Source organism: Aulostomus chinensis, chromosome 20 (genome assembly GCF_037954235.1).
Source record: "Aulostomus chinensis isolate RoL2024-O1b breed Wild chromosome 20, RoL_Achi_v1.0, whole genome shotgun sequence".
Lineage (NCBI taxonomy): Eukaryota > Metazoa > Chordata > Actinopteri > Syngnathiformes > Aulostomidae > Aulostomus > Aulostomus chinensis.
In genome coordinates this window covers 25,088,903-25,101,640 of record NC_141339.1, presented here as the reverse complement: position 1 = coordinate 25,101,640, position 12,738 = coordinate 25,088,903, and the positions used below count along the sequence as shown (strand labels likewise).

The 12,738-nt window shown below is 48.0% G+C and overlaps 1 protein-coding gene across 1 annotated transcript in view; it reads right to left on the bottom strand.

Moving 5' to 3' along the window:
* The window catches only part of adgrg6 (adhesion G protein-coupled receptor G6), a 102,723-nt gene that overhangs the window by 3,031 nt on the left and 86,954 nt on the right, over positions 1–12,738 (bottom strand). Inside the window, exons 28-32 of the mRNA XM_086190064.1 lie at positions 11,591–11,693; positions 11,309–11,459; positions 10,780–10,912; positions 10,075–10,176; positions 9,543–9,698 (exon numbers count right to left, since the gene is read on the bottom strand). Coding sequence (XP_086046190.1) covers positions 9,543–9,698; positions 10,075–10,176; positions 10,780–10,912; positions 11,309–11,459; positions 11,591–11,693 — 645 coding nt within the window. The remainder of the gene's footprint in view (positions 1–9,542; positions 9,699–10,074; positions 10,177–10,779; positions 10,913–11,308; positions 11,460–11,590; positions 11,694–12,738) is intronic.

The window sequence follows — 12,738 nt, the reverse complement described above, 5'->3', positions numbered from 1 at the left end:
CATGGACGGCTGAGCTACCAGCTGTTTGGCAACGGGTTTTTTTAAGTATGTGAAGACACTTGAACACAACACATCAACGAGGATTTAGTCATCACGATGATCACCTTGATGACCTTGACTGACAAAGTGTTTCCAAGGCTGCGCTGAGGATAGCACGGCACAGCACTGGCCTGTTGGAGGATTCCTCAAGGAACTGGCAAAGGTTTTTTTGCAAGAAGCCACCAAAGGTTGTCCTTGGTGGTGGGGCTGTTCAGTGCTGTGCAGTTGCGTTTGCTGTCTGGGGCTGTCCTTGGACAACAGGGTTGGACATTAATGAGGAGTCTGGACTGACCGCATGACTCAGTTGGTAAGAACATCTTGTCTGTCATTTTGACGGACAATTTCATAGTCCAGGAGATGCCAGTGTTTTGAGCCTGTCCTTCATCTGAAAGATGGTGTTAGTGATGACCAGGTGGTGCTCTGACCAGAGGGAGAGGAGCCGCAGCCCGTTGCTGTTCGTTTTCCCCAATACGTGCTGGCCTATAACTTTGTGCCATAACAGGTGCTCAGTGCCGACTCTAGCTTTGGATGAGTATGAGCTTGTCTGTGGCCAGGTCTTCTGTTAGGTGGAGTCAAGAGCCTGGTAAAAGTCCTCTATGATGTTGTGCTCAGCATCTGGGGTTGGTGCAGAGGCACTAATGAGAGTGGCGAAGCTTCCCTTTGAGAGGGGAATACACCAGGTCATCAGTCTTTCTCTGGGGGACTGGGATGCGCTGCAGTCATTGGGATTTCACAGCGAAGGCTGTGGCGTGCGCCTTCGGTGACCCCTTTCCAAAAGAAAGTGTATCCTGCACCAGAAAGCTTGCTCAGGCATCTGTAAACCCTTAAATGCCCCCAAGAAGAAAGCAGGACCATCTAACGAGCTCATAGTCAGAAGCTCATCTGCTTTGTTTCCTGCCATCAAGACATGCAGAAATTCCATACAGGACACAACAGAGATAGCAGTAGCATGTTAGCGCTCACATAGCCTGCTAACTTATTTTTACGAGGACACTGTCCATGGTCTTGCACTCAAGTTCAATTTTATAAGGGGACACGAGACCAATGCCAGACAGAAATAAAAAAAAGTGATGTTCAAAAACACATGAGAGATTACAGACGTTTCCATAGCATCCAAGGGACTTCCAGATCATTTCTCACTCAGCGGGCATAAATATGTGGAAACGAGATAGAACATGAGTACACGAATACTTCCATGGAATGGTAGCTATGATATGCATCGTCTGGACAATGAGTGCTTCCTGCTCTTCAGCCAAATTTTCTTTGGCATGAAGAAGGATTCTGCTTGCTGCTGCCTGACAAAACAAAGCAGGAATGAAGATGTTCTATATCGTCCTCATCCTACAGCCGAGACGTCAACGTCTCCTCTCGCCAGTGTGAACCTCCCAGATCGCCATGTCCTGGATCTTCATGCTGTGTTCTGACAAGCCTGATGGTGTGTCTGGCTCCTGGCTGGAGGCCCCAGTCCACTCATGTATTGTTTTATCATATTGGCCTTAAATAAACTCCAATGAGACCACAGAGGAAGCAGAGGGGTGGAGCTGTCTTAGTTGAGGCTTCTAGAAATATCAGGTCAACCTCTGGTCATGAGCCGCACAACCTCAAACATCTGGAAACCATCGGCAAGGATATAAAGTGAGATTCAGAGAGACGAGAGGAAGGAAAGAATTCAGCTTGAAGACGCGTCCATGTGATGACTCTTTCTCGCAGCTCGCCGTGGCCCGGCAGTGGCGGCGTTCCATCATGCTGCTGAAAAACGAGCTCGGCTGAGATCATGAAGTTCCCATCAGTAAAGATGTTTGTCATGAGCAAAGCTCGATGCAGAAACATTCTCTTGCATCCTCATCCTCATAAATGATTTCAACATGAATTGGGTGATTCTCGTGTGTGAGAGCAGTGAACATGAGCGCAGTGATTATATCTGACCACGTCCAGACCTACACGCCAGGCGCCCTGCCAGCTGGGTCCACCAGCCCACACATCCAACTTCACATGGGAAGACAACCACCAAGATAGCAGCATCATGAGGCTGGTTTTGTGGCTGTGTGTCGGGTCGATGAGGAGCCTGCACCACAGGCCCTTAACCATTAACCACTTTGTGCCCAGCAGAACCTCAGTTAGAGCCAGGAATCTGTCTCTGTGGGATCCTTCATAAAACTGATGTCTGCGCTGGGCAAAAGTCACATGACTGCTCTGAGAGCTATGGGCCCAGCTGGGGTTGAAGAAGACTGGACATTGGTCTCTCATCAGGTCCGACTGAGTGGCGAGGAGTCTCTCAGTCAAAGCTGTGGAACAGAGACCAACCCTCCTCCATTCAACCGCCCACCATGAATGCTGACATCTGCAAGAACGAGATGGCGCTGGACTTTATCTCCATTTGCTCTGATGAATGTGATGATGAGGTCATCATTTACCTACAGGAGAATATCTGCTACCAACATGATTAAACAAGACAAACTCAGCTGAGACCTGGATCTGTCTGCCACCAGTTCCCGGCGTGTCACTTCGACACTGAGGGATGCGGCCCATCAGCGCCTCAGCAACGCTCCGGCAGCACATGCAGAATTAACAAGCAAGATAACGAGCCAACTGTTCTTTCCCACACAGACAAGAAAACTCCTGAGAGCCAAGATGAATCACGACGGTGTTCCACAGCTTAACATTAATTTTTTTCCATCTTTACTGTTCTGTTATTTATTTATTATTTATGCAGGACCTTCTCCCTGTTCCTGCTGGGTTCTCTCTGGTACTCCAGCTTCCTCCACAGTCCAAAGACATCAAGAGGGACCAGGTTAATCCAGACTCTAAATTGACCGTAGGCGTGGCTGGGAGAGCCAATGGTTGTCTGTCTCTATGTGTTGGCCCTGCCATGGCGACCTGTCCAGGGTGAACCCCACCTCTCACCCATAGCTGCTGGGATAGGCTCCACCCCCACCACCCTGAACAGGAGAAGAGGGAGAACATGGAGGGATGGATGGATGATGGATGGATGGAGGGATGGATGGAGGGATGGATGGATAGATGGATGGATAGATGGATGGAGGGATGGATGGAGGGATGGATGGATGGAGGGATGGAGGAATGGATGGATGGATAGATGGATGGATCGAGGGATGGATGGATAGATGGATGGATGGATGGAGGGATGGATGGATAGATGGATGGATAGATGGATGGATAGATGGATGGAGGGATGGATGGAGGGATGGATGGATGGAGGGATGGAGGAATGGATGGATGGATAGATGGATGGAGGGATGGATGGATAGATGGATGGAGGGATGGATGGATAGATGGATGGTGGATGGAGGGATGGATGGATAGATGGATGGATGGATAGATGGATGGATGGATGGATGGATAGATAGATGGAGGGATGGATGGATAGATGGAGGGATGGATGGATGGATGGATAGATGGAGGGATAGATGGATGGATGGATGGAGGGATGGATGGATAGATGGAGGGATGGATGGAGGGATGGATGGATAGATGGATGGATGGATAGATGGATGGATGGATGGAGGGATGGATGGATAGATGGAGGGATGGATGGATGGATGGAGGGATGGATGGATGGATGGATAGATGGATGGAGGGATGGATGGATGGATGGAAGGATGGATGGATGGATGATGGTTCAGGGGTGCTGACGCGTCCTGAGATATTCGGAGGAATTTTGAACAAGAAAATTAAGTATCAATATTAACTACGAGTCCCTGAGTCCCTCCTGAAGGACTGAGCTTCTCACCCTGTCTCTGAGGGAGAGTCCAGCCTCCCTGAGGAGGAAACTCATTTCAGCCGCTTGGATTCAGGATCTTGTTCTTTCAGTCATTACCCAGAGCTCCTGATCACAGGTGAGGGTTGGAACGGAGACTGACAGGTAAACTGAGAGTCTCTCCTTCTGGCTAAGCTCCCTCTTTACCACAAGGGACTGGTTTAGCACCCACATCACTGTGGATACACCCCAAATCACCTGTCAATCTCCCGCTGACACAAGGGCATGACTGTTTTCATATTGGTGGGATTCTGATGGTCTGTCAAAGGTTCCAGCTCCCGTCAACTGTCAGACTGAAGACACTCAATTAAAGATGGTGGACACAATCTTGTGGGTTGAAGTGAGTCTTCTGGATGAAGGTCAAACTGATGCAGCACCCGTCTGTTAAAGCGCGTCACCAAGGTTAGTGAAGATTTACAGCTGAGGATGAGGTTTCCATCCTCATCTCATTAAAAACTGACCTTTGAAAAGCTGTTCACAGCCTCCTGATGAGTCTCCTGGAGGCGAGGAACACATCCCGTCAGTCTGCTGAAGAACTTCACGAAATGCCTCCAACAACATGAAACACGACGGCGTTGGAGAGGCCGTCTGTCGTAGCTGGAAGCTACTCAGCTGTTACATCCAAAATCGATTCCCTGATGGCTCCTCTGCTTCATAACTTTCACAATCTGGATCATGTTTCTGCTCACCAACACACAGGAGGTTTCCACTCCACCAAACCTGTCTGCTCACATTCACCTGCACAACTGAAGTCTCTCTGACCGGCGTCTTCTCACCATGCAGCCACCAAATCAGTCAGAGCATCCCAGAGAGATTAAACACTGGAAACACCTCAGTGCAGTTTGTCCTCTGCCAGATCAGTTATTCCTCTGGAAAGAACCCTTCACCCGTCGTCCACACCATGATAGACACGACCACAGATACGGCGGGGAGAGGAGTCCAAAATGGAGGAAAGGTTTTTAACACCGATTTTTGCTCTCTAAATCACACGAATGGTTTGCAACCAATCACAGCCCGACACAGCTGTCATGTCAGCGGCAGCATTACCAGGTGCCTGTGGGCCCTCAGACCTTCAGGCCCCTCACAGGCAGACGACCCCTCACGTACATTTATGTTGACGCGTAAAGATTCGGCTGTCAGAGTTCTGGCTGTTCCGTGGCTGCCTTCCCTTGTTGTGGAGGTTCATCAGAACACCAGCACGTTCTCAACCACCCAATCAAGCCTTTCATCATGTAAATCTGTAGAGAGCTGCGTTGTGAAAAGAGCTCTTCTCGCTAGGCTCACATGCTTGGTGGCGAACCTCCAGGCAGTCGACGCTTGTTGCTGTTGCCGGGACATCAAATCTCATGTTTACCGACTGCAGGGCCCACAGCCGCTCACGAGGATGTCCCTGTAGCAGGGAATTTTGTCAGATTTTTGTGCATGCGAATGTTGGCCATCATGGCTAACAGTACCTGCAACAGCATCTCATCTTCAAGCACTAAAGAGACATTTGAGGCAGCAGCAAACCTCAACATGATGGGCCAACTTCAATCTGTTCCTGATAAGAACCATAAACTCCAGCTATGAGTTCAAGTTCTTTGACTTGAAGGGAACTTTAATGGTCACAGTCACAGATCGAGTCTCTATCCGAGTCTCAAACGTGAATAATCGCGGATCCCGTGTGTGTTCATCTGACTGTGCAGGAATCTAATCACGAGTTGATGTCCCTCAGCTCCATGTGTGATGGGAAGTGTTGAAGGCGACAAGTGCACGAAGGAACCTTCAGGAATGCATGTGGTCTGCTTGGAGGCTGCAGCTGCCACACGTCAGGATTTACTGCCACATTCAGCGTCACGGACGAGCCGCCTCCTCAAAGCCCCCTAATCACAGGAATTTGTTTACTGTCTTGTTGACATGCAAGACGCATTTTTGTCTCCTCAAGAAGATTTTTGGGACGGCGTGAAGTGTCTGCGTTCACTCTGCAGCCTCGTGGTCGCTCATGTTGAGACGGACCACACAGAGGACTTCCTGCTGGGTCTCCACACCTCAGAGGAAGAACTGCATCCACACACGTCTCTCCACATATTTATGCTCCGTGTTATCACAGGAAGCGGCTCGGATTCATAAATCTCAGTGTGAGCCCGTCTCAGAAGCTCATGCGCTGATGTTGACGTCTTTATTATTTGTGCCTATGAGGCTCTGGTCCAGCGTCAAGAAGCTGCAGGTTGACAGCCTGCCGTTACCACTTGACTTGGCGACTCTCACGACTCCTTGCAGGTGTGTTTCTCTTCCATCAGCACCTACAAGCCTTCTCCTCTCTCTCCAGTAGATTTGAACATTAAAAGACTCATTCAACAAAAGGAAAATTCCACAAGTAAATTTACAAGATGTTTTTAAAGGTATAAGAAAGTAACCAGGAAATTAGCAACAAAGAAATGAATATCACATTTTTTTTTTATAAAAAGGAAGAGAAAATTAAAATTCTGATCATTTAAATTTTCTGTGTTGAAATATTGAAACATCAGATCAGTATTTTTCCAGAAAGACAAAGAACATACGACTGAGACGGACAGCAAAACATGAGGTCACATCTACAGGGCAGCCTTCACTTCCTGTTTCCAAATCTAAAATCGAAGCAGCTCCAGAAAATCGGTCCTGTTTTACTTGTTCTTCACTTTTTCTTTTTAATTCTGGTGCAAACGTTCTCTGACCCAGGATGGCGAGCAGCGTTCAATCGCTTGTTTCGTCGCCAACAATCAAAATTTGAAGATGAAGACCATCAGCTGCAGCTGGTGAACTAAAATAAAGTCTTCATCGTCCATATTCAGAATGGGACGATCAAAGACAGCATTCCTGACCGCACCTTTAACACCGGACACATAAAGAAGATGATGTCAGACGTGTCGCTGACTGATGAGCTCTCGTACATAAATCCTGTTTTTCCCTCCAAAGGAAACTTTTCCAGACGTTAATCCTTCAAACATTAACGTTTACAAGGAAACCTCAAAGAGTGGTTCAGCTTCACGGTGATGTTTCAAATACTTTTCACAAATATTTGATTTGATTCACCTTCACCCTCTGGGATCATGTTGGCCTGAAAGCCGAGCCCCTGGTGGACGTCAGCATCAATCTTGAGGGTGGTGTTTTCTTAGCCGCCGTGTTGAAGGGTCACACCAGCGGTGACGGCTTCTCAACTTTTAACAGGCTTCAGCTGGCGAGCAAAGTCTGATGTGAGTGCCGGCGTTTGACAGATGAAACAACAGAATTTCACCTGAATGGGACAAAGTCACATGATGATTCTGTTGCCATGCATCATATGACTGCAGCGACACGAAACACCTGCTTGTGGTGACAAGGCAGGACCCTGCTAGCAGGGAGCGAATGATACCAGAGGCTCGACTGACACAGACGGGATTCAACGTGGATTTGAGGATGATTTTGAAATCAGTCTTTCTAGAATGCTGTGGGGAATGGGTTCTCCTTGCAGAACGTCTGGATCCCACATCTCCAGGTAAAAGACCTGACATCAGGTGTGTGGCTCCCGGCAGCTGGAGATGGCGGAGGTTCAGGTCTACATCAGATCCACCAGTAAACACCAGACCGGTTGATGGTGGAGGTTCAGGTCTACATCAGATCCACCAGTAAACACCAGACCGGTTGATGGTGGAGGTTCAGGTCTACATCAGATCCACCAGTAAACACCAGACTGGTGGATGTTGGAAGTTCAGGTCTACATCAGATCCACCAGTAAACACCAGACTGGTGGATGTTGGAGGTTCAGTTCTACATCAGATCCACCAGTAAACACCAGACCGGTGGATGGTGGAGGTTCAGTTCTACATCAGATCCACCAGTAAACACCAGACCGGTTGATGGTGGAGGTTCAGTTCTACATCAGATCCACCAGTAAACACCAGACCGGTGGATGGTGGAGGTTCAGTTCTACATCAGATCCACCAGTAAACACCAGACCGGTTGATGGTGGAGGTTCAGTTTTACATCAGATCCACCAGTAAACACCAGACCGGTGGATGGTGGAGGTTCAGTTCTACATCAGATCCACCAGTAAACACCAGACCGGTGGATGGTGGAGGTTCAGGTCTACATCAGATCCACCAGTAAACACCAGACCGGTGGATGGTTGAGGTTCAGGTCTACATCAGATCCACCAGTAAACACCAGACCGGTGGATGGTTGAGGTTCAGTTCTACATCAGATCCACCAGTAAACACCAGACCGGTGGATGGTGGAGGTTCAGTTCTCCATCAGATCCACCAGTAAACATCAGACCGGTGGATGTTGGAGGTTCAGTTCTACATCAGATCCACCAGTAAACACCAGACCGGTGGATGGTGGAGGTTCAGTTCTACATCAGATCCACCAGTGCAGCCATGGTATCTCATGGTAGACACAGGGGACTCTGCCGTTCACTGCTACTTCTTCTCATCACCTTTCTGTGTGACCTCATGTTCACCAACATCTACGTTTGGTTTCATTGAACGATGATGACATTGTTCAATTTTGCTCGCTGCTACTCAGGATTGAGCCCGTTAGAGAGAAACATGGTGGATGTTAGTGTTTGTTTCTTCTCCCTGGGGCACTTTGAGTGGGTGCAGTTAAGTTTTAGTTGTGTGTCAATGAGCCCCTCCCACTCAGCGTGTCTCAGGCTACATGAGGCATGTGTGATGTCAGAGAGAGACCAGCCAATCACAACACACAAAGGCTGTTGTCCCAAAGTGTCTGCCAGCAAAGTTTTGTTTGAGATTTTAGACGTAGTCTTTATTTACATGTAGATTTTTCAGATCGTCTTTGGCCACAAACATGTTGGGAGACACAGCTGGTCACATGATGCTGGAAGCAGCAAGTTGGTAAGCCAATCAGCGTTTACCTCTGTTGGTGCTCCACCCTCTCTATTGGTTGGAAGAACTTTCTACACACCAAACACAGACACATGAAGATGTGAAAGGGCGCCACATGATTGTCGGAAGACATTTTAAACCAGCAGAAACAGTTTTATGTCAGCTATCGTGTTTACGTGCAGAGTTCAGCCCCGGACCATGAAACACCTTGGAGAAGAGGACAAGCTGACTTCAGCCAGCTGACCTCAGCAGAGCCCATTTAGCTTCCATATTATCTGCATTTCCTGTGACTACACAGGGACACTAGCCAGTTGCCTTGAGCCCCAGAAGGAGCAAATGCTACGAGAGACCACCAGTCTGGGCCATAGTGGACTCAGCACCCAACTGTTTGATGATCAGGAATAAGGTTAGAGTACTGAGGGGGGTGCCCTGCTGGCCCCCTGGATCTGTGTGCCGCTAACATTAGCGGCACAGCTGAGTGAGCTATGTACAAAAAAAGCTTAGCTAGCTGACCATTAGGAAACTAAGAGAACCAGCTCGGTACTGACTTCCTGTTGTCTAACTGGCTGGTTCTTTTTGGTCCAGTCCAGTTGTGTTCCCTCTCAGTTTGACTTTAAGATTATTAAAAGCCTTAAACAGTAAAGCTACAATGACAATGTGGAACTGTCGAGAACCATGAGGACACTGTCTGTATTTAGAGGTTCCTCAATCAGAATTAGATGCAGTAAACGGGGGCAGTGAAGCTCATGACCTCGTCGTTACATTCAAGTCCGGGACACAATATGAGTTGAATCTGCATGTAAACATGATCACACCACAGCAGACGGTTTGAAATCATTCGCGGTTTCCCTGGCCATGTCGCCGCCTGATGGTTCGCGTCTCACCTGTGGTGCTGTGGCGTTTGCTGAAGGGGTTGAGTGTGGCTTTGGCCTTGGAGGTCCAGTTGGCGGTGGAGGAGCCGAAGGAGCCGGATGACAGAGACATGCCCAGGTTGTCGGAGCTCACCTTCTTGGTGTTGTTGGTGGCTGTTTTACTCCAATCTGCAACAAACCAATGAAATCATGAATTCATCTGATTGGTTTCACTTACAATCCGTGTCCGTCTGCCATTTTAATCGTCAAAGGGGATTTCTGGGATGTTTTCCTCTCTGGACTCGAGGGTTGGAGGTTGTTTACTGAATAACAGGAGGCTGTGGGACGAATGTGTGATTGGTATAATAACTGAGGCCAACAGAGGATGGCGCTAGAATGGAGATGTCAGAGACAGAAAGATGTCCGCCTGGACCACTTCCTGCCCCTCTCATTCTCTTTGATCTTCTTTTATTTGCTGCAAAGCCTAAGTGAATTAAATGTTCATAAAAGGTCTTTCGAGGGCGGTGGTGGGAAGGTGGCAGGACGCCAGCAGACAAACAGGTACCTGAGTTCTCTGACAGCCTGAAGCGGCCGCAGCAGAGGTACCGCCGCCATTGCTTCTGCACGTTCTCCTTCAGAGCGCAGTGGAAGACGAAGATGAAGAGACCTGCGGACGGACAGAGACAGACAAATATCTGTCTAGACTTTTGTTGCAGTGGACGTGACTCTAGAGGGCAGCCAAAAATAACCGTTAATCTTTGTGTGCTGGTCTTCATCTTCATCAGTTTTCTTTAACTCTGAACAGCAAACATGATGTCATCAAACAGCAGAATCAAGAAGTGATGAGGCAGCACATCGTCAGAGGTCAGAGTTTCTCTATGGTAGTCAGAGCTGTCATCACCGTGACCGCTGACCTCTGCAGCACTTCCACTATCTTAACAGCACAAGCCGCATCTTCTCAAAAGTTGTCTCTTGTGTTCAGTACGGAGGCCTGGAGGCACCACAGACGATAACCCTCCTCACACACCATCCAGGCCTCATCCACCCACGTTAGCCCACATGCTAAAAAGGCTTCTGGCATCATGACGCCAGGCAGGCGTATCACAGCGCCCCCACGAAACAACTAAATAATGTCACTCCAGCCTCGCAGTATCCGTTACATGGTTAACTGCAGTAACAGTGCCAAAATTATTCATCAATGGAAAACACATGAAGATTAGAGAAAAAGCAAAGAACAGTGCCTCATTGACACACACACTGAAGGACCGACCTTGCAGTGAGTTGAAGATGGCGAAGAGGTACATGAAGGCCAGGCTGACGGGCCCCCAGGCGAACAGAGCGAAGCCCCACGTCATTCCCAGCAGGAAGGTGAGGCTGACCACGCTGCGCAGGTTTCTGAGAACCTGAGGACAACAAAAGACTTGTTTACTGCTCCGGCCACCGCTCAGCGATGCCACCGCAAATGTTGTTACCTTAGCTGGTTTGCTAGCAACACAGACAGGATAACTTAACTGAGTACAGCTCCTCAGGGATGAGTACAGCTGGCAGTAGTGATGGGATGACTACATTTCCAAACAGGTTTTATAGGACGATGTCTCTCTGACCTTTGGCCTTTTCATAAATATATAACCACCATGTTGTTTCATACTAGCAGAGGTTAGTCATGCAAATTCTGATCTTCAGTGACATTTGACCTCCAACACCGAGCAGGTTGTTCTTTAATGCAAGTGAATGGTTGAACCAAGTTTGATGACACTAATACTGACTCCCCCAAGTACACATGTGACTCATTAACACACCTCCTCTCGTAGCGTGCGGTTGCTGCGTTTGCCGTTGCGGCCGCAGATCTGCAGCATCACCACAATGAACATGGCCACGTTGAGAAGGAACACCAGGCAAAAGTAACTGACGCAGGTGGCGTAGAAGACTGCAGCGTTCTGGATCCAGCAGCTAGCAACACACCAGAAGCACTATCATGCCATGACAAGGAATAATGGGAGGAGAGAACACGCCCCTGCAGCAGCAGAGCAAACAAGAAGTACACTTGACTGGGTTTTAACGTTAATTCTGTGTGAACCTACAAGGTGGAAGATCCCTCCCCTGACTCTCCTCCACCGTACTCTTGCAGGCCGTACGAGTTTTTATCCACAGCAACAACAATCCCAACCAGCACAGCAGGAAGCCCTGGAACCAGAACCATCACATAGGACCAGCTTAGCATTTAGCACTGAGTACCAGGTAGTTATGAACGCCATCTTTTCCTTCTATTGCGAGATATTTGGGTCTCACAAACATTTGAACCCAACAAATCTGATTCTGCATCATTCATCAGATTCTAAACAATATAGTTTATGTACAATATGTTTTGATTTACAATGTGATTTAAATCAATATCTATCTTACAGGAGTTGTTTCAAGTGTTGGTTTTGCTGAAATAATCAATTACAGCCTTGCACCTACACATAAGGGAAGACTTAAGTAGTTACAGGCAGGACACCTAAAAATCTGAGGGTTTCCTCTCACAACTTAAGGACAACTTTATCGATGCTTCCGCTGGTGAAGGTCTGACAGCAACCTGAGCTCCTGTCGATTCTGCAACTAGACACTTAAATATTAGCATTAAATCACCTGACAATTAGCATGACGTTAATAACACTACAAGATAACAACTAGTTGCACAAAGAACGAGCTGGCTTTAAATCTTTTTTTCCAAAAAAAGCATTTAAAAACAAACAGTTGGTTACCTTCCCCTTAAGAGTTTATACAACTGGGGACGGGAGTTTTAAAATTTATCTGAAAACAAGAAAGAAAAACTAAGTTTCAATCGTTAAAATGTCTGATAACGAATGCTATCAGGTTTGGTGGTGAAAGGGACACGCCCAGTTTTAGTGAAAATCTCTTATTGTTCATCGTTCCAGAGTCAGACAAGAAGTTAGAGCCCATCCTCTAGGGAAAAGAGACCCATGCTAGTTAGCTTAGCCCAATGGCTGGTAGTGGGTGGGAAGTGTTAGCATCAGCTAGCTCAGGTCCAGGCTAGTTAGCTTAGCCCAATGTCTGGTAGTGGGTGGGAAGTGTTAGCATCAGCTCGCTCAGGTCCAGGCTAGTTAGCTTAGCCCAATGGCTGGCAGTGGGTGGGAAGTGTTAGCATCAGCTAACTCAGGTCCAGGCTAGTTAGCTTAGCCCAATGGCTGGAAGTGGGTGGGAACTGTTAGCATCAGCTAGCTCAGGT